The following is a 25,282-nucleotide window of genomic DNA, read 5'->3' as shown; positions in this document are numbered from 1 at the left end:
AGAAAGAAAATATAAGTTCTTAAGACTGAAGGGGAAGGATGCCAGATAGAAACCTGGATCAAGGAAGACTATGGAACACTGGCACTGATAAGTATGTACGTGGTGAACAGGAAAGACTACTTGGCCCAAGGACTGAAGGAAAGGTAGCCATCCATTTCTGATACAGGCAGGCTAGACAACTAAAAATGTTGGCTGAAAACCCTTTTTGAATAATAGTAAAACACCATCCTCACCAAAGCATTTGCAAGCCCAGAAGGAAAGCACCCAGAACAAGTGGAGACCTGGAGGGCTTTTGTCATGAAACCACTGTGGATCCATGCAAACCTAGGGTTTGGGTTTGGCTCTTAAGAGAGATGAGGCCCAGATCCAGACCTCACCCTTGTCTGAAAGAAGTCTACATTGAGCTGGAACCACAAAAAACTTTAAACCACACAAACCTTGGGTGAAACAAAACTAAATTCACCCAAATCCCACCCATAAGTATCAATGGGCAAGGCTGTCATGAGATGCAGAGAAAGAAGCTTCCTTAGAAAAACAAATTACACAGAATGCAGCACGGAGGAATGAGAAGAAAAATACGGAAAGAGGGATTAAAAACATGCATGACAGAATGAAAAGATGTGAAACACACTTATTTAACAAGCAGTCCAGAGAGAGAAAACACATAAAGGAAAGGGGCAAGGCATTATTTGAAGAGACAGTGGCAAATCCTGGACTGATCTTACAAAACACCAATATTAATTCACTGACTCAAAAATACCCAACAGACCGAAATCAAGAAACATGAAAATAAAAGCCAGTCAGGACACATAAAAGTGAAACTACATACAGCACACCGAGGCAAAGGGATAAGCTGCCTGAATGAAATTCCCTTCAAGGAAATCGCACACCAAACACTGACTTTTCAATAGCAAAAGCAGCAGCCAGAAGGCAGTGGAATTTTACTTTTGATGCCTTGAAAAAAAATTAAATAACTGACAATCTAGAATGCTATACTCAGTGAGAACAGTCTATGAATTAGTAAAATAAATACAGTTTTGGACAAGAAAACTTGTGAGCATGATACCAACATACGTTCATTAAAGATAAATCTTAAGGAAGTACTTGAGGCATATGGAAAATGAACCGAGACAGAACACTTGTATTGCAAGAAAGAGTGAATAGCAAAGAAACGATAAATATAAGAAAAAATCTTGGGGGTGGGGAGGACTTCTGCCAGCACAGTGAGCAGTTCAGCAAGTATTTCTCCAAAACAGTAAAAAATAAAACTGGACCAAACTGCCAAAAGCATCAATTTCAGGGCCCTGAAAATCAACCACAGGCACACACAAAATTGAGAAGCAGTCAATCATAAAGAACTACCAAATTTGGCCTCTGGCAGCTGGTCAACCTCTGTGAATTTATTTTCTTTCTTTCTTTCTTTTTTTCTTTTTTTTTTTTTTTGTAAGATTTATTTATTTATTTGAAAGAGAGTTACAGAAAGGTGGGGGGGAGGGATGTCTTCCATCCTCTGGTTTATTCCCCAAATGGCTACAAAGGCCAGAGGTGAACTGATCCAAAGCCAGGAGCCAGGAGCTTCTTCCAGATCTCCCAATAGGGTACAGGGGCCCAAGGACTTGGGCCATCTTCTACTGCTATGGGCCATCTTCTACTGCTTTCCCAGGCCATAGCAAGGAGCTAGACTGAAGCGGAGCAGCTAGGACTCAAACTGGTGCCCATATGGGATGCTGACACTGAAGGCAGTCGCTTTACCTGCACACCACAGCGCCAGCCCCATGAGTTTATTTTCTTTGAATAAACTGGTCTGGCTCCAAGTTTGTACACTGTGTCCTCTCTGTTCTGCACCCTTTTCCTTACATTTTGGTGCCCTATGTGAGGAGGGAAGCAAAGGATCTGGCTTTTGAGTAAGAGCGGTGACTCCTTCCCCCCTTCTTCTGAATTCTCTCCTTCTCTCTGTGGCACGCTGAATCACTATTTCCCTTTCAAGAGAGAGCCTGTGGATGTGTGGGACCTAGAATAACCTGGCGGATGAGCGAGAGCCTCTGACCAGGGCAACTCTCTGGCGGGGCTCAAACTTCCCCAGGCTAAAACCGGACCCCAACAGCCTGACAGGGTATCCAAGTCTCTCTCTCTCTACTTTCATTTCTGACCTGGCTTCTTCTCGTAGCAGGGGGGAAGAGGAGGTGTGCAGCTTCCAGGATTCCCCCACCTGTCATCCTTGGAGTGACATGGACGGGCCTGGGAGACACTTCTCCAAAACCTCCCAGACAAGTAAAGAACAGCCTTAGTCACTTTCTCATTCCCACTTGCACTGCCTCATTTTCCCAACGAATTCACAGCCACAGCCTTTGCCAGATCTCATCGTTGTATGCCCGCGTCGGACCTAATTCACAACCCAATAGATTGGTAAGAGAGGTCTCTGTTGCTCCATGCATACTGGGGTGATGCTTGTGACTGGTTCATCCCCCCCTTGTAGGGCCTGGGGTGTTCAGTTGATTTCTCTCATTCTCCTCTTAGAGGACTCAGAACTTAAGTTCTTGGTTGGAGTGATTCTTTCCTGGGGGATGCCCGGTAAAAAGGCCCTCTTCCCTCAGACTGTATTTTGCTTAATCCATGGGCTCCAAATTTCAGCTTCCCTCTGGTCTGCCTCTTAAAAGACTTGCACAAGCTAGGCCTGAGGGGGACATAAAGCAGAGGTGATTAATCCACCTCTGCACTAATTTGGCATTTTTTGTCTCAAAATTCTCCAAGCTTTTAATAACTTTACAGAGAAACAGCAAATGGTCAGAGGTCCCATACATCCCAGCCTTTGTCCTCCAAGGTCAACTTTCCTCATTCCAAGCCCTCAGGCAGGAGAAACACTTGGAGCCTCCTCTCAAACCCTTCCCTTCTTCCATTCTTGCTTTTCCCTCAGGGATGCTGCCACCTCTGGAACATGACCCCCTACTGGCCCTGTCCCCCCTCCTACTCACCAGCAGCCAGAACAGCCTCTTTCTCTCTTCCTGACCCCTCCCTTCCCCAGAAAGACAGTGAATGCTTTTGCTCTGGAATTGCACCTGGGACATTCCAACCTGCTAAGACAATGCATTGTAAACTTCACCCAGAGGCCTTTCTCATATCTTCCTGCCCACCTTCTCAGGGTCCCTGAGGTGCTCTGCACCTCCCCAGCAAGCAGCTCCAGAAAGGACTCTCTGCCTGTTGTTCAAATACAATGAAGCCTGACTTCAACACACCCACACCCACCCGGTCCCAGAGAGCTCAGCCCCTACTCTCCCTTAACCCCCATTTCTATCTTCCCTAGAATAAAGTCTTTAACTAGCCACCTCCTCTTCTTCCAAAATCCAAAAACCTAAAAACCTAACATAATGGAGCCACACCTCGCATGAAGAGGACACCTCTGCTCCAGCCATCTCCATTAGCATATTTGGCAGCGATAGCAAAGAAAAACTCCAGAACAGTAGTAAGTCCTGAGCAACTTCACTCCAAAGAACGCTCAGTACCTAGCCTTCTTCTGTCTTCTCCCCTGCCTTATGTAGTGGCAGCCAAAATCTCTTTGCTAATAACTGAAAGTGCTTTGTTGTTCTCCCCCATATTGTGTCATGGCTACTTAGGAAAACTTATTAATAGTTCTGTCTTAATTGGCTTACACTTGTGTTAGATATTCAAAAAATATTTCCAGCTACATGTACTCGTAAAATTTATGGAAGGCACTGGACTTTTTGGTAAATGCTGTTGTAAATTAATTGACAACTAAAACTGTTTACTGAGTTTTCTCCTGATATTAAGTTGTGGACAGTAAGAAATCTTGGAAGCCTGACTTGTTTCCTCATTTCTCCTCTATTCAAGATGGAAAACTGACTCCATTTCGTAGGACTTTCCATCAGGAGGTAGTTTGATCTTTAGAACTTATACAAGACAGTTTGGATAAGGTGGCCTTTGTGTTTGATCTTACATAGAAAGACATAGCTTTCCTCCTGGGCAGTGTCTTATTTAAAAGGAAGAATACTATCCTCCGCCTTGCGGTGCCGGCACACCGGGTTCTAGTCCCCGGCACACCGGGTTCTAGTCCCGGTCGGGGCACCGATCCTGTCCCGGTTGCCCCTCTTCCAGGCCAGCTCTCTGCTGTGGCCAAGGAGTGCAGTGGAGGATGGCCCAAGTCCTTGGGCCCTGCACCCCATGGGAGACCAGGAGAAGCACCTGGCTCCTGCCATCGGATCAGCGCGGTGTGCCGGCCGCAGCGCACTACCGCGGCGGCCATTGGAGGGTGAACCAACGGCAAAAGGAAGACCTTTCTCTCTCTCTCTCTCTCTCACTGTCTACTCTGCCTGTCAAAAATAAAAAAATAAAATAAAATAAAATGGTATTAAAAAAAAAAAAGTCACTGTTTAAAAAAAAAAAAAAAAAAGGAAGAATACTGCCAATACATGCCCGTGACCACAGATTACGGATGGAATTAAGTGCCTACTTGGAAGACTTTCCTAAAGGCTTCCTCTGTGTTCTACTTCAGCAGCAACCAGGAGAAAGAGGAGTGAGGCAGCAGGAGCAATGTAGGGATAGTTGGCATGCCAATTAATGGCTGCTTTACATTGTGGTCTGCCATCAAGGAGACCCAACAAGGCCATTCCACCCCCAAAATGGCACCTGTTTTCCATATGAGAAGTCAGGGCACTGGACAAGCAGCTGTCAGTTCTGTCAGCTCTGCCAAGGGCCAGGCCACTGGAAATGGAATTGCCTTAGGGGTTGGAGGACTCCTGGGTCAGAACTGCAGACCCTGTTGGTCCCACACGAAAAAGCCCCTCACTCTGCCCAGCTTCCAAAATAACCACTGCCATCAGGACAGCCTAGGGTCAGTAAGAATCAAGGCAGAGCTGGAAATTTTATTTTAGAGAGGCCACCTATTCGATACTAACTCCCAATACAGGCCAGCTCTCCTCCCAGGCCACCTGGGTAATGGAAGTCAACGGGCCACCTTCCCTAAGGAGGGTCACACCTCCCTTATTTTTTACTTTTTTTGACAGGCAGAGTGGACAGTGAGAGAGAGAGACAGAGAGAAAGGTCTTCCTTTTTCCGTTGGTTCACCCCCCAAATGGCTGCTACGGCCAGCGTGCTGCGGCCGACGCACTGCGCAGATCCGAAGCTAGGAGCCAGGTGCTTCTCCTGGTCTCCCATGCGGGTGCAGGGCCCAAGCACTTGGGCCATCCTCCACTGCCTTCCCGGGCCACAGCAGAGAGCTGAACTGGAAGAGGAGCAACCGGGACAGAATCGGGCGCCCTGACCAGGACTAGAACCTGGGGTGCCGGCGCCGCAGGCGGAGGATTAGCCTAGTGAGCCACGGCACCGGCCCACACCTCCTTTATGATATCTCATCCAGTACCACATGTGATGAGACATATACCTGGCCAAGCCTTAATGCCCACTTGATTATTTTCAAGCCCCTCCTGTCAGTTTCTATTTGCTTCTCAATGGGAAAACTCCCTCCTGGTTTAGACAGTACCTTTCTTAGGTCCTCTAATAATGACTCTGTCCTTAGTTTTGGACCCTGTGTCTTTAATCTGCTTGTTAGATTCATTTTCTCCAGGCAATAAAATTCTAGATGGCCATGCACATGAAACCTAGAATGGAGGCAGTTTCTGTGAGCTGCAGCCCCCTCAAGAGGCCACCTTCTGCTGGAACCCTGTCTTGACCACGGGTCCCTACTCCGCCCCTACTCAGCTTGAAGAACTCAGCTTCAGTCCTCACCCTAACCCCTGACAGCAGTCAGGGTTTCCATAAGCAGAGGGAGGAAATGAGGGAGCCCAGGACTAGAAGCAGGCCAGACTAACTCCATCCCACGGCTCCTCACCAGCATGTACACACTAAACAAAACAAAGAGCATTCTTTCCCTGTGGCAACCAGGCATAGCCCTGCCTCCCACTAACTGGACAGGACTCTTGCTTTCCTATTTTCCCCTCTGTCTTCTTCATTTCAGCTATCTTGCCCACCGTGGTCAATGTCTCTGATATTTCCTTTATCCTCATAATCATAGTGCTCCTATTTCTACCATGTATAATTAACTTATTCCAAAGGTTCTTGCAGGAACAAATGACTATTATATCCCAAGCAATCATACAGGAACAACACAAGACTACTCTTCTTCAGTCAATCTGACCCAGAGTATAGATACTGCACCTGCGTCAACACCCCGTATCATAAGGAAGCAGCTAGAAAGAAACCAGCGCCCATCTCCTTATCTATAGTCAAAGTCAGGATTGATGGAACAAGGACATAAGCCTCAGTCATTTTAGGTTCTTGTTACTCCTTCCTGCTTTCAAGAGACCAGTTCAGTCTCACACCCTGTATTGTTCCCCAGGTTTGGAAGCCAGTGGGCCAAACTTGAAGAACCAGAATGGAGATGGAGACCCTCATCTCCACCTACTGTCCCCCACCCCCAGCCCTAGCCTATCTAAGATATAAAAAGGCCCAGCCTCTGCCACATGTTCAGCCTCTGTGAGTTCATTTTCTCTGAATAAATTCAGCCTAGCTAAAGAAAAAAAAAAAACCTACCAAATTCAGGTAAAGAACAGGGGAGTGCATAGCATTCTTACCTGGGGTTGCTTTTATCCTCAACCCCAGTTTGGTCTGCAAAGTTGTTCCATTTGAGGGGAAAGGGCAAGTTGTAAAACCCCGCAGCTCCACTGCTGGAGAGGTCTGACTTGACTGGGAACGCAGAATGGAATAAACCCCAGCCTAGCAAAGCTGTCAGTATCACAGTATCGCTAGCGATCTCAGAGGCAAAGGAACAGGGAAGAGCAGCAATGCAGCTTAGCCTGAGGTCACAGTCTTGGCTGGCACATGCAAAGGACGGGCACACTAGACAGCCATTTAGCAAGGACATCTGGAAACCCAGACAGCTCTAGGAAACCATGAGAGGCAATCTATTTATGAACAGGGGACAGCCCAAAGAGGAGCTAACTGATCCACACATCCCTAGCCAACAGCGAAGACCTGAGGAGGCCCAGTGGAAGGTAGAAGCTGAGGAATGTTTAAATACTACCTGAACTTGAAGTGCACTCCCAACCCATTGGCAGCAGTTATTGGCTTGCAGCATCTGAGCACAAAGTCTGTCCAATTACTGGCTGACCACTAAGCTACGCAGACATTAGAGTAATCACTAGAAACATGGATGGGCTTAGGAATGGCCAAGACAATCAACCAAACAGAACCAATGGCTTGTAGACTCATTGCTAAGTTACGTAAGCTCTCTTGGTGTCTCGGAATCTCCAGTTACAAAAACTAAAACTATTACCTCACAGGATTTTATGAAGCTTAAATAGAATAACAAATTATAGTAATAGCCATCATTTGCACTTAGTGTTAAGTATTATACAAAGTGAGATAACACAGGAATAGAAAATAGAAGAACGCCTAACCTAGTACACGTAAGAACCCATTCCGTTGAATTAGCCCTGCTGATTCCAGCAATAAGACCTCATGAAGTAAATAAGACAACTTGTTAACTTCAACAGCTAAAAAGACAAAATACCACATTTTGTCAAATTCAAGAAACTATGAATTGTAAGATGCATCACTATTTTTGTCTCACTGAAAAGAACTGACTTTGTGATGCATGTCGATTTCAGAGCTGTTAAATGGTGCAGAAACGTCCATCTTAGAGTCAGTGAAACAGAAGTCAAGCACCTTATCTAACATCAGTTAGTAAAAACGGTACCAGAACTTGGAGGGAGGTCTCTAGAAGGTGCCTCATGTTCCTTTTACATGTTTGTTTTAAGTTTAGTTCTCTTTCTTTCTCCCCTCTAGACTAGAGAAGCCAGAATTGAGAACAACAGACCTTAAGAAACTGTCAACAATTTCCTTATTTCATATCCCTCAGCCAGAAGCGGAAACAGGAAGTGAGAGCTCTGCCTTTTACCTGCGCCCTTGCTCCCTGGGAAGAAAGAGTTACTGAAGCCCAACTTGCTCGTGCTACTCCATCCCTACTCGACAGCTGACTAGGGCAGAGACAACCAAGTGATTAAACATGCAAAGGCTAGACTATTACTTCAGGACTGAAGCACTCATTCCTGGCCTTCACTGGTCCGCCCAACTGGTCTGAGTCCTCTTCACTAAACCAACTCCTTATGGGATTAACGGCAACCGTTGGAAGGCCATTTACTGCAAGCCTAGCATTGTACTGAACAGGGACTAGAGTAGGAATGAGGAAGCTACACAAAATACAGAAAGACATAACATGAGGGACTCCTTTGGCTTGTATGTCCTAAGAGTGTTAGAACTAAAGGGGACCTCTGAACTTACCTAGTGCGACTGAAGTTCTGAAATGAGGACGCTGAGGTCTGTCTAGGCCTTCTCCCTGCCTCTCCCCTCGCCCGCTCATTTCCTGGTTACTGCTCCTCTGACCACCAGGTTTCAGTTCAAACATCTCTTCCTCACATCACTCCTGAGCTGCCAGACCAAACTTCTGTGAAGGTGGGGCTGCGCTCCCAGAAAGACAATACAGTACACTAGAGACACACTAGACACTCAGATATTTGCTGAATAAACACAGAGAAAACATCGTACTCCTGGTACTCCACTGAAAGAAGAGCTACTCATTATGGGGTCAAAAATATCAAGTTTACAGCCAAAATCAGAAAGCATAGCTTAAAAGTGTCCTTCAGAAAAAGTGATTTACTGTCCCACTTAATATGAATCATGCTTTACAGAGAACAAAAACCATTTCACTCATTTTACTACTGGCATTACTCCATGAAAGGAGAGCACTTTAAGTTGTGTGTGCACTGCTGTCCTCACGTGTGACAGACAGCACCTCCCCCGTGCTCCCACAGAAACCTGGGAGGGCTGCACTTTCTTATTGCCCCTGGGCATGATACGGCACCATATTCTCCTTGGTCTTCCCTTCCCGAAGGTAAGCTCCTTAAACACAGGGATTTCTACCAGTGTATTTACCTCCTACAGTACCTACCATCCTATTACTAAAACTTCCATGTACCAAACACCATATAACCAGTTTAATTATATATTCTTGGGGCCGGTGCTGTGGCGCAGAGGGTTAACGCCCTGGCCTGAAGCGCTGGCATCCCATATGGGCGCCAGTTCTAATCCCAGCTGCTCCTCTTCCAATCTAGCTCTCTGCTATGGCCTGGAATAGCAGTAGAAGATGGCTCAAGTGCTTGGGCCGCTGCACCCGCGTGGGAGACCCGGAGGAGGCTCCTGGCTCCTGGCTTCGGATTGGCGCAGCTCCAGCCATTGCGGCCAACTGGGGGTGAACCAGGGGACAGAAGACCTCTCTCTCTGTCTCTCTGCCTTTCCTCTCTCTGTAACTTTGACTTTCAAATAAATACATTAATCTTTTAAAAAAATTATATATTCTTACTGAATCTTCAAAAAAGTAAGACTCCTTTGACGAAGACTGCATTACACCAATTCTTGGAACCAATTCTTGTTAGGGATATAACTGGTACACTCTGGAAAACTACGCAGCCATCTATATTACAGCAGAACATAACTTACAACCAAGCACATAAGTCCACACCTAAGTACTCAAACTTGCCCTTGCTACTCCATCACCACTCCACAGCTAACTAGGCAAATACCTCGGGCAAATGCAGATTCCAATGTTCAGCATTTAAATGAACTAATACATGCAACAGTAGGGATGACTCTCACAAATATTATGCTGAGAAAAAAGAGTACACGGCATACAGAGTTAGGAACCAGGCAGAACCAATCCACACTGGTAGTCAGGCAAGTGGTTCTCTTTGGGTAGAGGTAGAGACAAGAAGAACACAAGAGATGTTGATCATGTTCTAGTTCTTTATTTGGTTACACTGATCTGTTCCCTCTAAAAAGTCATCAGTCATTCCTTCACTTTGCTACATGTGTATTTTTTAAAAGATCCAACAATGAGGGGCCAGCACTGTGGCAGAGTGGGCTAACCCTCCGCCTGCAGCGCCGGCATCCCACATGGGCGCCAGTTTGCTCCTCTTCCAATCCAGCTCTCTGCTTAGGGCCAGGAAAAGCAGTGGAAGATGGCCCAAGTGCTTGGCCCCTGCACCCATTTGGGAGACCCAGAAAAAGCTCCTGGCTCCTGGTTTCAGACAGCGCCAGCTCCAGCCATTGAGACCACTTGGGGAGTAAACCAGTGGATGGTAGACCTTTCTCTCTGTCTCTCCCTCTCACTGTCTGTAACTCTACCTCTCAAATAAATATCTCTTTTAAAAAAAATCCAGGGGCCGGCACTGTGGCGCAGCAGGTTAATGCCCTGGCCTAAAGTGCCAGCATCCCATATGGGCACCAGTTCGAGACCCGGCTGTTCCATTTCTGATCCAGCTCTCTGCTATGGCCTGGGAAAGCAGTACAAGATGGTCCAAGTCCTTGGGCCCCTGCTTGTGGGAGACCCGGAAGAAGCTCCTGGCTCATGGCTTCAGATCAGCGCAGCTCCGGCCATTGCAGCCAATTGCGGAGTGAACCGTCGGATGGAAGACCTCTTTCTCTCTCTGCCTCTCCTCTGTCTGTGTAACTCTGACTTTCAAATAAATAAATAAATCTTTAAAAAATAAAAAATAAGTAAAAAAATCCAACAATGAGAAAAAAGGAGATGCCTTAAGAAACAAATCAAATGGAGTCATCTCTCTCTCTCTGATGTAATTTCAGGTCCTAAAGTCTAAAGGGCAAGAGCTGGAGGACCTTCCAGGCCTCCAAATTCTGCTACCTGAGAAGGTGCTTATTTACTGCCCCCTGTGTAAGATCACCTCTCAGTAAAGTACATGTTCTCTAGAATATAAATAGCGTAATTTCGAATCCTCATTATCAATGTGATAAGTGCACCAGAAAAAAACATGAAAAACCACCCCCATCCAAAGTTAAAGAAAGACTTGGTGACTGTATTTGAAGGGCCATATTGTATGGCAGAGACAGTCAGAAGATGCTTCCAAGGGATGCTGTATTAAATACTCTTAAGTACTTCATTCTAAAATATATCAAAAACATTTGGAGGACAGGGGAGTTTTGGAAGTTGTTTCATGTGGTTGGACACGTGGGTTTCCTTTGTCAGTCAATACATCTCTACAGTAGAGCTATTGTCAATCTTCTCCTTACAAAGACTTTCCTTTATACTTCTACAACATAGTTGCCAGACAATGAGCAATAATTCTTAAGTTGGTACATTCAGATAGAGGCAGATACAGGCTGCCACACATTCAAAGACCATTGTTAAATAGTTTCACTGTACAGACTCAGAAAAAAATTTTTATTTAACCTCTACATGCCAGTCCAATTTCTTTTTCATGTTTTAAATGATTTATTTACTTATTTGAATGGCAGAGTTTACAGAGGGAGAGAGAGAGAGAGAGAGAAAGAGAGAGCGAGCGAGATCTTTTCAGAGTATCCCACAGAGTTACAGGGGCCCAAAGACTCAGGCCATCTTCCACTGCTTTCCCAGGCACATTAGCAGGGAACTGGATTAGAAGTGGAGCAGCCAGGATTCAAACCAGGATATGGAATGCTGGTATCACAGGTGGCGGCTTCAGCCACTGTGCCACAATGCTGGCCCCTCCAGTTCAATGTCTAGATGGAACAAATTATTCAAAGGCTAGTGTCATCTAGTGACTGAGACCATACGTACTGAAAGTACAGCAGCAGCATATCGGGGATTCATAGCTTTGAAAAGCTCCCTGCTAGCTAAATACCCACAAAAGGACCTGACATCATTATATATTACCACTTCTTATTATTGTAACACAGCCTGGTAATAAATGTATGGTCACAAGAACCACAGCGACAAATACACAGAAGCTTTTCCAACTTTCTTAAAACACAAGATACCTCACTGGAGTTGCATACTATCTTATAATTAGTAATAGCCGAATAAACTCCTTCCTTGGTCTCATTCACCTCTCTTCAGACTTCATGTCTCAACTGAGGGATGACTTACTATTGGAAATTTTTCCTAACTCCAAACCGAGAGAAATAACACTCACTCTTACTTGTTTTCAGAGCAGCCCATCCTTTCCTGACACTATGACTTCATGTGTTGATTATCTCACTGTCCCTGCAAATCAGGCAGTTAAGCAGACTGAAGTTGGAAAAACCTTGAAGATGATACAATTTAACATTGGGCAATATCATTGGACATAAAACACATACATGCTCACACACACATACACAGAAAGAGAGAGAGAGAGATTAAATGTTAATTCATTCATTCATGATCCAACTAAAATATAAACTTGGTTTGAGAGTAACTCAGGCCAATATCTCATTAAGAACATTTGTACTGCTCAGTTTCTCAAAACAGCTTAGTAAAAATTCCAACAGAGGTTTATGGTTCTGATAAATTATGTCATGTTTTTCCTAAAAAAATAAAAAATAAAAAAAATGCCCTAGGTGCAGGGGTTAAGAGGTAGCTTGAGAAACCTGTATCTCATATCAGAGTGCCTGGGTTCAAGTCCAATTCCAGCTTCCTACTAATGATCACCCTAGGAAGCAGCAGGTTATGGCTCAAGCACTTGAAACCCAGCCACTGTGAGGAAATAGATTGAGTTCTAGGCTACTGGCTGCAGCCTGTCTCAGTCCTGGCTGTTGTGGCCATTTGGAGAGTAAACCAACAGATGGAAGACATCTCTCTTTCTCTTCCTCTCTGCCTTTCAGATAAACAAAATTCAAAATAAGTTAAAAAAAAATTACAAGCTCCAGAACTTTGCTTATTCCACTGTAAGTCCCATAATTAACCTCTGTTAGGTCTCTAGTAGACTTCTGATCAATTGAAGGACATGTAATACATGGGAGGCTGTGATAAAGCAGGGCTCTTGGGCATGAGTTTTATCAGCCGCTATTTGTATGTTGTAGATCAAGTTCCTGAGTCTATTTGAACCTCTTTCTTTCACCATAAAATAGGCATAATTCTCACCTTGTAATGTTATCAGGAAGAGAAATACTATATAAGAGGTCTTCCAAAAGTTCGTGTAAATTGCATAATGAAGAAACTATACCTAAAGTTTCAAAAAATTTTGCATCAAAATAAACCTCTTTTAATTCAATTTTCCCTGAACCTTTTGATGTACCCTCATAAATAACACATCCAACATGCTACATAAATCACAGGTGGATACTTAACACATATTGATGTCGCTTTTTAAACATTCATTTATTTATTTGAAAGACATAGTTACAGAGAAGAGAGGGAGAGACAGAGAGAGTAATCTTCCATCCATTATTCACTTCCCCAAATGGCTGTAACAGCTGGAGTGCTTACGTGGAATGCTGGCATTGCAGGCAGTGGCTTAACCCACAGTGCCACAATGCCACTCCCACTGATACATCTTTATTAAAGAAATTCACATATACAGAGAAATACCAAAACACAAATTAGCTATCACCACTCTTAGTCCCACTGTGAGATTTTTAAAATTCTAATAAAAGTTAAAAGCAAAAACTACCTTTGGGAAAAATATCCAACAATTAACTTTATTATTGTGGAAGACAGAGGCATGGGTTGATCACACAATGCAGCTCTACTTTTGTAGATGTACAAAAGCAGCTTCACCAAAATGTCACCCCTTCCACTCTCATTGCTTCAACTGTTTTAATTATTAATCAATCCAATGATCCTTCAATAATATTAATGATCTAACCTCCCCTTGAACAAAATGATAATTTGAAGGGTATGCCTAGCTGAACCAGACATCAAACAACGTTGAACTATATATTCATCATTAATTGTTCTATACTAAATATATCTGAGAATAAACCATGAATCTGACATACAATTTGGAGTCATGCCCCACAATCTAACCTGTCAAAAATTGATGGTTCTAATTACTTCAAGGCAACATTTACCGGACTTCTCTGAGTAAAGCACTATGCAAGGGACTACAGAAAACAGAAGAGTAAGTTAGGGAGCCCCTGTCCACCAAATGCTCTGAAATTTGCATTTTTCAATATCTCATATGCAGGGCTGGCACTGTGGCACAGGTTAATCCTCCTCCTGCAGCACCAGCATCCCATATGGGCACCAGTTCATGTCCCAGCGGCTCCTCTTCCAATCCAGCTCTCTGCTGTGGCCTGGCAAAGCAGTAGTAGATGGCTCAAGCACTTGGGCTCCTGCAGCCACATGGGAGACTCAGAAGAAGCTCCTGGCTCCTGGCTTCGGATTGACCCTGTTCCAGCCATTGCAACCATTTGGGGAGTGAACCAGTGAATGGAAGACCTTTCTCTCTGTCTTTCCCTCTCACTGTCTGTAGCTCTACCTCTCAAATGAATAAACAAAATCTTTTTTTTAAAAAAATCTCATATGCTATCCCACCCTTAACTATTCTACTATCTTCTCATGTCATTTGCGCTGCTACCTTGAAGCTCAGTGTTCTTGCCTTCTCTGTCATATGAACTAGACAAAATTCCAAACCACTCCTGTTCACTCCACTCCAGTCATACTAACTTCTTAGTCATTTATTGAAAACCTAAAGTACATTCTCATCTTTGTACTTTCCTGTTTCTTTGCCTGGAAAACCCCCACCCTCCCTGCCCTATCGAAGATACAGATCTTAGAAATTAGCCTATGGCTTCCCTAGAGAGAAGCCCCTTGGCTGATGCCAACAATGCTTCCCCTGTCTGACAACCTCATTGGTAAACTTGGAAAGGAATTTTTGTATTTTCACCCAACAAACCCTTCTGCCAAAGCTCCCCATCCTTTGTCCTGGAGGAAAGGGGGAGGGGGTAGAGACTCCCTTAAAAACAGGAAGTCTAAACAAAGACTTGGCTGAGCTGCCTGCCTGGCCTGCCCAGGTGCATTCTCTCCATTCAACCATGTAACCTCGCTCTCCTCCAGTCCAAGTGACTGGGCGCTCTCTATCTGTCCCTTCCATTCTGACGGATGCCCTGTCCTCCGTAAAACCTTGTCACTTCACTCTCTGTCTCACGCCTGAATTCTTTCTCAGATGAAGGCAAGAATCTCATGGCTCCCACGGCTATTTCTCCGGTGACACATCCACCAGTCAGATATATTTTCATTCTGATTTATTTTACTCCATTATATTTATTGCCATCTAACATATTCCCATTCTTCATCAAATCTAATGTGCAATTTTCCTCAAACTGACAGGTGAATTCTCTTTAGAAACAGCAAAATCAAAATGTCCTACACTCTGTGACCACCAGGTGGCAGATATCAAGGGTCAATGTATCTTAAAAATAGCTGTTCTTGATAACAATTCTTTGAAATTGAGCATTTGGTAACATGTGTGCTGAATTTAATTGCCATTTAAAACCTGTCTCTTAGGAGGCAGCATTTAGCCTAGTGGTTAGGCCACCCATGGCATGGATTACATCAGAGCACCTGCGTTCAGTTCTCAGCTGCAGCTCCTGACCCCAGCTTCCTGCTAACGTGGACCTAGGGCAGCGACAGTGATAGCTCGAGCAACTGAGTTCCTGTCGTCCACTGGGAAACCCAGATTGTGTGCCCTTCCCTCAGCTTCATTCCCAGCTCCTGGGCTTGCGGCGTTTGCAGAGTAAATCAGCAGATAAGAGTTCACTCGGTCTCTTAATTAAGGTTTTAAAAATTAAATAAAACATCTCTTTTGGTTTAGACTGAAACAAAAAAATGATACCTATCAACAATTTAAACCCAACAGATTTTTTAAAAATCGAATGTTCACAAATTCTCAGGCGAGTAGTGAGAATGTAAATGAAACAGTAACTTTGGAAAACTATTGGGCAGCTGTAGTTGATCATATGTATATTCCCAGGAATTCCACTCCTAGCTCTATGGCAACAGAAACACAGACATAAAATTACCCAAGGACATGTAGGAGAATATTTATAGCAGCACTAACCATATTAGTTCAAAATGAAGAACCAACCAAATGCCCATCGACACAAAAAAATGGTATATATACAAATTACAATTGATCACTATTGAGCAAACTAACCACAAATACATCCCACAACATGAATGAGTCTCATAATGTAAAATTGAGACAGAAATCAAATACAAAAAAAGTGTATACTATAGTATTTCATTTATATACAGCTCAAAAATGGGCTAAAAAATCTACGGTGTTAGGGAAAGCATTATGACGTAACAGGTAAAGCCGCCGACTACAGTGCAGGCATCCCATATAGGTGCTGGTCCGAGTCCCAGCTGCTCCACTTCCTGTCCAGCTCTCTGCCATAGCCTGGGAAAGCAATAGAAGATGGGCCAGGTCCTTGGGTCCCTGCACCCATATGGGAGACCTGGAAGAAGCTCCTGGCTCTTGGCTTCGGATCAGCCCGGATCCGGCTGTTATGGGCATTTGGGGAATGAACCAGCAGATTTCTCTCTGCCTCTGCCTCTCTGTAACTGCCTTTCAAATAAACAAACAAATCTTTCAAAAAAGAAAAATCTATGGTGTTAAAAGTCAGAAGAGTAAGAGAGTAACAGTATCTGAGAAGCTCATGAGGGGACCATAGCAGTATACTGAGCCTGAAAGAATTCAGCAATGGGCACACTTAACAGTCTGTATACTCTTTGGTAACTTTATCAGACTTCATAAAATATTGAGTTTTTGTGTAGGCAGAAAGGCACAGAAACAAAGCAACTGGGCATGAAATTGGTATTAGAGAAATAAATATTTGTCAGTGGAGAAATGCCATCATCCAACTTCTTTACAAGACTTAAGGGAATTCCCACTGGGGCCCAAGAAATTGATTGATAGACTGATATTTTCTTGCTGAGTTATATATAAAATGATCCCCAATCACAGGTCAAACAATGCAGCACTAGAGGGGAATGACTGAAATATCTTTGGAAAACTCCAAAGTAACAAGAGCATAAAAAAAATTTCTTCAGCTTAATTAAAAATATTTGTTACAACTGACAACTTGGATTTGTATGTATAAATATAGGATATGCTACTCCTATTGTTTATTTGCCAAGTCCAAGCAATTCACAAAACAAAGACAATGGAGATTACAAAGACGGAGCACTCAAAGTTCTTGCTTTCACTAAGTTTATCATCTATAAAAGCCAAGGCAACCATACAAACAACCATCATACTGATTTAGAATGGTGGTGTAGCAAAAGTCAAGCATTAAGAAAAAAAAAATAGAGAAAAAGGCTAAATTTTTTCCTGCTAATGATTGTGTGAAAGCTTTTCAGAAACAGATTTCTGTTATCTAACGTGATATCCACCAGCCACATGTAGCTATTTAAATTAAAATTAAATAAAATATAAACTTCAGTTCTGCAGTAGGACTCACCCACATTTCAAGGGCTCAAGGCCATATGTGGCCAGTGGCAACCGTGTTGAACAGCACAGGGAACATCACCACGGCTGCAGGAAGTCTCATTAAACAGTGCTAATAAGTGCCATGGGTTAGAAAGGGGCACAGAAAGAGGCCCATAAGGACAATTTAACTAACTGGGGGGGGGGGGGGGGGGATACTGTTTATAGCCACCCACATGGTAGACCTAGATGCAGTTCCTGTCTCCTGGCTTCAATCTGGCTCAGCTCTGGCTGTTGGGGCCATTTGGGGAGCGAATCAACAGATCGAAGATCTCTGTATCTGTTTCTATCTGTCTCTGTGTATCACTCTGCCTTTCAAATAATTGAAAATAATCAAACATTAAAAATTAAATTAAATTAAAAACAAAAGAACACTGCAGTAGCGGTGGGCATGTGGCATGGCACCTAAATCGCTGCTTGGGATACTGAAGCGCTCAGTTCGAGTCCTGGTTACTGTGCTTCCAATCCAGCTTCCTGCTACATGCACACCAGAGGAGGCACAAAGGATGACTCAAATACTTTGGGCCCCACCACCCACATATATGCACTGTGGCCTCAGAGGAAGCAGGTGATGATCGGAATACTAGGGTCCCCACCACGCACTCTAGAGACTCACATTGAGTTCTGGGCTCCTAGCTTCATCATGGCCCAACCCTGGTGCTGTAGGCATTTCAGGAGTAAACTAGAGGATAGAAGATCATTCTCTCCCCCAGAAACCCTGGTCACTCTACCTTTCAAACAGATGAAAAGGAACATTAAAAATAAAACCAGGAAACAGTCTACACTCTAAAGTTATTTGAAGAAAAAAGGATGCTCACTAGTTCATCAGAGTCCAACATAATTCACCAAAGTGAAAAATTTACTCAAAGCCTTGGCTGACAATAAAGTATTTGTATCTTTGCCTAATCCTTTAACAGCTAATAAAGAGTTAACATTTCGGGACATTTTGAGTCAGTCAATAAATATATTTATGGAAGAATTAATTTATTCAAGAAATATTTGCTGGGGCTGGCACTGTGGCATAGCAGTTCAAGTCCCAGCTGCTGCATTTCCGATCCAGCTCTCTGCTATGGCCTGGGAAAGCAGTAGAAGATGGCCCAAGTCCTTGGGCCCCTGCACCCCTGTGGAAGACCAGGAAGAAGCTCCTGGCTCCTGGCTTCGGATTGGCGCAGCTCTGATCATTGCAGCCAACTTGGTAGTGAATCATCAGATGGAAGACCTCTCTCTCTGCCTCTCCTTCTCTCTCTGTGTAACTCTTTCAGATAAATAAATAAATCTTTAAAAAAGAAAAAGAAATATTTGCTGAACATCTTCACTGTGTCAACCACAATGATAACCAGTAGGGATAAAAGCATTTAAATTACTAATTCTATTCGGCCAACATCATAATAGCTTAAAAATCCCAAGCAAGAAAAGAAACCAACAAATTCTGCTATCTTAGGCCCAGCAGTGGTTCTTCAAAGACAGCAAGAAGGGAGGAAACAATGAGGGTAGCTGGTGCCTGTGGTGCCCACTGCCCATTCGGCTAAATCAGTCACAATCAGCACATGGCTAAGACAGACGAGTTCCCTCAAAAAGAATAAATGAATTAAAGTTGATAGAACCACATTAAAATAGAATACCCTTTAAAGGACATCAATGAATCAATGTTTATCCAATAGCTACTCTATAGAAATAGGCTGGGAACCAAGGGGACAAAGATAGTAGTCTGTGACCCACAGGGGCTCTCACCTTCTTTGGGAGACAGAATGTTCACAATTACAATGCAAGCTGATGTTCCAAGTGATATACTCAGGAAACAATTACTGCACAGCACACACTGTGACTTGAGAGGGACTTAGAAGTCATCTAGTTCAATCTTTCTTGTCTCACATCCATCCTACAATTCCTTGGGAGACAGTATTCAGCCTGAGTGTATTAGGGATGAAGGTGTCACAACCTCACAGATAGTTCCAGAGCAACTGAAGATGGGAGCCAAGCACAGCTGAAAATGGCAGCTAACATTCAGAGATACAAAATCTGGGTTTGAAAATCAAATGAATAGCCAAGAAATATAATAACTATAAAACAACACACTCAGGGCGGGCATTGTGGTATAGTGGGTAAGGCCACCTCCTGCAACGCTGGCATCCTATATGGGTGCCAGTTTGAGTCCTGGCTGCTCCACTTCCAATACAGCTTCCTGCTGATGCTCCTGGGAAAGCAGGACAGGGTGGCCCAAGTCCTTGGACCCCTGCAACCATGTGGGAGACCCAGAAGAGGATCTGGGCTACTAGCTTCAGCCTGGCTCAGCCTGGCCGTTGCAGCCATTTGGGGAGTGAACCAACAGATGGAAGATCTCTCTCTCTCTCTCTTTCTCTTTGTTTTTCCTTCTCTCTCCCTTTCAAATAAATAAATAAATCTTTAAAAAATAAAAATTAAAAACAAGAAGACGACGACGACAACACACTCAACTACCGCTATGGCATGGGACCCATTATTATACAAATGAAGGGAAAGGCAATGGGATGTTGTAAAACCATGCCCAACAAGAGAACTGTTTGACAAAGAGGATACATCAAGGCAAAACTCTACACTCTTTGTCCCCTAATCATCCAAAGCTCCCAACTGTCTGCAGAAGATGTTTTCCCTTGAGCCAGGAGAGGAGGAAAATTAGTAATTACTCAGTAGCTACTAAAAGTCAAGCAGGGTGCTAGACGTTTAACGTGTATCACTTAGTATATGTGGAATCAGAGCTTTACCAGTGATTGGATCTCCCCAGAGATGGACTCAAGGAATCTGTCCTAGGATCCAAAATCTGTTATGATAGTTTAGGGACATCTAGAAGACAGCTTAATGAGGAGAAAAGAGTAGCAGAGACTCAAAGGCAGGTCTGGTCTAGAGTTCTTGCTCTGTGACTGATTCTGCAAGTCGTTGGCACACTCTAGGATTTTTGTTTTCTTCTTCTTCATTTTATCTGAAAGGCAGAGAGGGAGAAACAGAGAAAACAATTCCATCTGCTGGTTCATTCTCCAAATGCCTACAACAGCCACGAATGGGCCACGCTGAAGCCAAGAGTCTGGAACTCAATCCAGGCTCAAACTTGGGTGGCAGCAACCCAAATACTAGAGCCATCATCTGCTGCCTCCCAGGGTACACTTTAGCAGGAAGCTGGATCAGAAGCCGAGGAGCCAGGATACAAACCAGGCACTCCATTATAGGATGAGGGCAGCCTAAGCAGTGACTTAACTGCTGTGCCAAACATCTGCCCCTGGGTATCAGTTTCTTAATATCTGCCCCATCAGGGCTGGCACTGTGACACAGCAGGTAAAGCCACCGCCTGCAATGCCAGCATACTCCCATATGAGAATATGGGAGTCAGTTCGTGAACCAGCTGTTCCACTTCCAATTCAGCTCCCTGCTGATGGCCTGGGAAAAGCAGCAGAGGAATGCCCAAGAGTTTGGGCCCCTGCACCTATGTGGGAGACCTGGATGAAGATCCTGACTCCTAGTTTTGGCCTGTCTCAGCCCTGGCAGTTCTGGCCATCTAAGGAGTGAACCAGCAGATAGAAGATATCTCTATTTCTCCCTATAACTCTGACTTTCAAAGAAATAAACAAATCTTAAAAACAAACATGCAAACAAACAACAGATCTGCCAGCACCATGGACCTTACAGTTGTTCTGATGGTTAAAATGGGGTGACATATATAAAGGATTCTGTAAATATAACACACCACTGATTCTCATTAATTCATTTAACAAGTGGTCACTGAGCATCTATCGTAGTCTAGACTCTAGGGTCACAATGGTGAACAAGACTGGCAAGGTCTCTGCTCTCATAGAACTAATGTTCTAGTGGATGGAAGACAGCTACTAAACACATGAGAGCCAGAGTTTCTAGGGGCGAGTGTTAAGACGGCGCTTGGAACATATTCTGTATCAAAGTGACGTGATTCAAGTCTTGACTTCACTTCCAATTCCAGCTTCCTATTAATGTGCATCCTAGGAGGCAAGAGATGATGGCTCTAGTACTTGGGTCCCCGCCACCTTTGTGAGAGACCCAGATCGAGTTCCAGGTTCCTGCCTTCAGCATGGTCCAGTGCTGGCTATTCTGGGCATTTGGGGAGTAAACCAGCATGGAATGGAAGATCTCTCCCTATCTCTGTCTTTCTCTGTCTCCGTGCCTCTCAAATTTTTTTATTTTTATTTTTTTTATTTTTTTACAGGCAGAGTGGACAGTGAGAGAGAGAGACAGAGAGAAAGGTCTTCCTTTTGCCGTTGGTTCACCCTCTAATGGCCGCCGCGGTAGCGCGCTGCGGCCGGCGCAACGCGCTGAACCGATGGCAGGAGCCAGGTGCTTCTCCTGGTCTCCCATGGGGTGCAGGACCCAAGGACTTGGGCCACCCTCCACTGCACTCCCTAGCCACAGCAGAGAGCTGGCCTGGAAGAGGGGCAACCGGGACAGGATCGGTGCCCTGACCGGGACTAGAACCCGGTGTGCCGGCGCCGCAAGGCGGAGGATTAGCCTGTTGAGCCACGGCGCCAGCCGTGCCTCTCAAATTTTAACAATTCAAAAAACATCTTTAATAGTGATAAATGCTCTGAAGAAAATAAACCAAGTGACTTTGAAAAAGAGTGATGAGGAGAAAGGGTACTACTTTGGGTAAAATGATTATAGAAAGCCTTGCTGGAGTGACATAGGACACGCCAAGGGCAATCTTCAGCCAGGTGAAGAGCTGAGGAAACAAGTGTTCCAGGCATAAGGAACTAGACGAGCTCGACATGTCTGAAGAACTGAAAGAAGGAGATACGTCTGGCACCACAGGGGAAAAAAGTGTTAGCAGACAAGGTCGTAAGAGTGGACAGGAGCCAATCCAATAGGGTCTTAGACCATTACAAGGACATTTTTGTTACCATAAAGCCCTGTTCTTCAACATGGCCGAGTAAACTAAGCCAGTTACACAAATATCCAGTGTATACATTATCAAAATCAGGACACTTGCAGCTTGCTGAACGAGCAATGCCACTGTCGGGAAACAAGCGGATTTACCCTATAAAAGGCCCTACACATGAAATTCTTAGGAACTATATCTTGACAAATATAGCACTTATTATGATATTTGGTAAGTCAAAAGCCAGGTTTGTAAGAGATTTAAATTAAAGTTTTAACCAAAGAATTATCAATTCATTCAGTAAAAACTATGTGCCAGGCATGATCATCTAGGTATCAGAGATACAGCTATGAGAAAATCAATGGTGATTTAACAATCACTGGGCAGAATGATACTTTGATAAGCATCACAATACCAGAGCTGGACCACAACTTATTTTACATCTGTGAATTTTCTGAAATGGGAGTTATAGGCTTAGTCACATGCACCTGCCAGAAAGTAAACTTACCAAGGAATTCTTGATCACTTCACTTCTATAAAATTCTGGAAAAGAAGAAAAAGAACAATAAGTGATGCAAAAGCAAATAAGTTCATTAACTCTTAATCCTATAAATTTTTAGATATATGTCCTAGTGAAATCTTTGTAACATCAGGGGGTCAGTTATTTCTGTATTTTTGTCTGTTAAAGAAACACATAAAGTAGAGATAAAAATGAAAATCATTCTATAGAGAAAAACATTCATGAGGAATGTTAAAATCTCTGTAGATTTAATATGGGGACTGTCACCTTACTGGCTCCTTTTTTCCATGACTCATAATCGGAGCCCTTACAAGCTCAAACTTTCTTCCTGCTTCCCTACTTCCACTCTGCAGCTGATTCCACCCTCTGCTTCTCTCACACATCTCTAATCAGCACCACTATGACCGCGGTGCTGTGGAATGGACACTGATCCAGCAACCGGCGAACCTAAATTCTAACTGCATCTCAGTCACTAACATTCCTTAGGCCCATTTCTTCATTAGACAACTTGCAGCAACAATTAAAAGTCCTCTGTCAGCACTAAAGTTTCATGATTCTACAGATCTCCACATATACTGAGTAATGTTCTAAAACTCAAAGACAAAATGAAAGTATGGCAGAGGGTCAAAGATACATTCCATCCCCAACGATCCCCCAACATTCCCTCTGCTAACCCTGCCCAAGTTACCAACATGCTCCTCTGCCACTGCCCAAGCCACAAGGCCTCTTGTGTCCTTACACTGTTAGAGGTGTGGAGGTAACCTACCACTGGCACATGAGATGATTTTAGGTGCTACATGGACAAAATTGCTTTCTAATATATTGAAACATACGCCCCACTCATCCAACTGGTGATAGCAAGCTCCATGAGGGCAGCAGTGTTTTCCTATTACAACCACTGTTCTTATCAGTACCTAAAACTATTCCTTGCACAGACACGACAGATCAATTTCATATGTTATTCTTAGAAGTTTTACAACAATGGGCTTTAAAGAAAAGTATTAAAATGCAACCATAAAGATGGAACTCAAATAATGGCAAAACACATCACAGTGGCCCACTAACACTTAAACCTTGAACATCTTCAAGCAGTAAAAAAAAAAAAAAAAAAAAGTGGACCAAAACACAAACTTCCTACAGGAAAGCTGTTTTGGTGAAAACGCTTCTTACAAACATATCATCTATACAGCTCTTTTTTTTTTTTTTTTTTCTTTTTGACAGGCAGAGTGGATAGTGAGAGAGAGAGACAGAGAGAAAGGTCTTCCTTTTTGCTGTTGGTTCACCCTCCAATGGCCGCTGCAGCCGGCGCACTACACTGATCCGAAGCCAGGAGCCAGGTGCTTCTCCTGGTCTCCCATGCGGGTGCAGGACCCAAGGACTTGGGCCATCCTCCACTGCCTTCCCAGGCCATAGCAGAGAGCTGGCCTGGAAGAGGGGCAACCGGGATAGACTCCAGCGCCCCAACTGGGACTAGAACCCGGTGTGCCGGCGCCGCAAGACAGAGGATTAGCCTGTTAAGCCACGGCGCCAGCCTCTTATCTTCTTTTACACATGTTGAAAAATGGGGCCAGCGCTGAGGCACAGCAGGTTAACACCCTGGCCTGAAGCACCAGCATCCCATAGGGGCACTAGTTCGAGACCCGGCTGCAACACTTCCAATCCAGCTCTCTGCTATGGCATGGGAAAGCAGTGGAAGATGGCCCAAGTCCTTGGGCCCCTGTACCCACGTGGGAGACCTGGAAGAAGCTTCTAGCTCCTGGCTTCAGATCAGCACAACTCCAGCTGTTGCGGCCAATTGGGGCGTGAACCATCGGATGGAAGGCCTCTCTCTCTCTCTCTCTGCCTCTCCTCTCTCTGTGTAACTCTGACTTTCAAGTAATAAATAAATAAACCTTTAAAAAAAAAAGAAAAATGTTGAAAAACTAATCATTCTGTGTTGTGAGAAAGAATCACATTGTATTAAGTAAAAAAGTATGTTCAAAGAAAGAACTTACAATTGGCTTTCATTTTTACAATTATGCTAACAATGTTCATGTGTTGTTACACAATACTATATAGTACTCTTTTTGTTTTACTCCGTGGTTAACCAATTATTGCAATCACTCACTGACTACGTAAGTATGCATGTGTAAATACATATATCCTAATTTATATGTGTCATAGTTTTATTCAGGAAAGAAAAAAGCCTACATGGGATTTCAAAAGTGTTGCTTTGTTACGGCAGGATACTTTCAGCATATATTTAATACTGCTTGTGTTCATTTTATATTCATTTTTTACTGTACTCATTTTGATTGAATTTATTACAAGTATGTAATGCTTTTAAAACCAGTGAAAAGCGCAACATTCTTTCTTTCATTCTTTTGAGAAAGAGGATTTGTTAGCTTAGTCTTCAAAAAGTATCTAAACAGTTCTCACAATTTATAGCTCTATCTCTAAGAAGATGAATAACATCATGTCTTCAAACACTTTGTGGACCAGCTGACCACATAAATGAATCAAGCTAATCAGTCTGTCTTCTCCACTGGGCCCTCCAATGGACCTGCTTTTTAAATGGAGAAGTCAACAGAGGGGGTGCACAATTTGGAATTTTAAAAAATCACTGAGGATGAGGTGATCTCTAACAATCCAGGC

General features: G+C 43.7%; 1 protein-coding gene across 3 annotated transcripts in view; it reads right to left on the bottom strand.

Annotated features, from left to right (window-relative positions):
* Positions 1-25,282, bottom strand: part of UVRAG (UV radiation resistance associated) — a 322,825-nt gene that overhangs the window by 261,235 nt on the left and 36,308 nt on the right. For all 3 annotated transcript variants that reach the window (XM_062196734.1, XM_062196732.1, XM_062196733.1), the window contains exon 3: positions 22,637-22,671. In XM_062196734.1, the coding sequence (XP_062052718.1) occupies positions 22,637-22,671 (35 nt within the window). The remainder of the gene's footprint in view (positions 1-22,636; positions 22,672-25,282) is intronic.

The sequence above is a fragment of the Lepus europaeus genome, chromosome 7 (genome assembly GCF_033115175.1).
Source record: "Lepus europaeus isolate LE1 chromosome 7, mLepTim1.pri, whole genome shotgun sequence".
NCBI lineage: Eukaryota > Metazoa > Chordata > Mammalia > Lagomorpha > Leporidae > Lepus > Lepus europaeus.
Note: the sequence above shows the minus strand (reverse complement) of the source record. Positions and strands in the feature narration are given on the sequence as shown.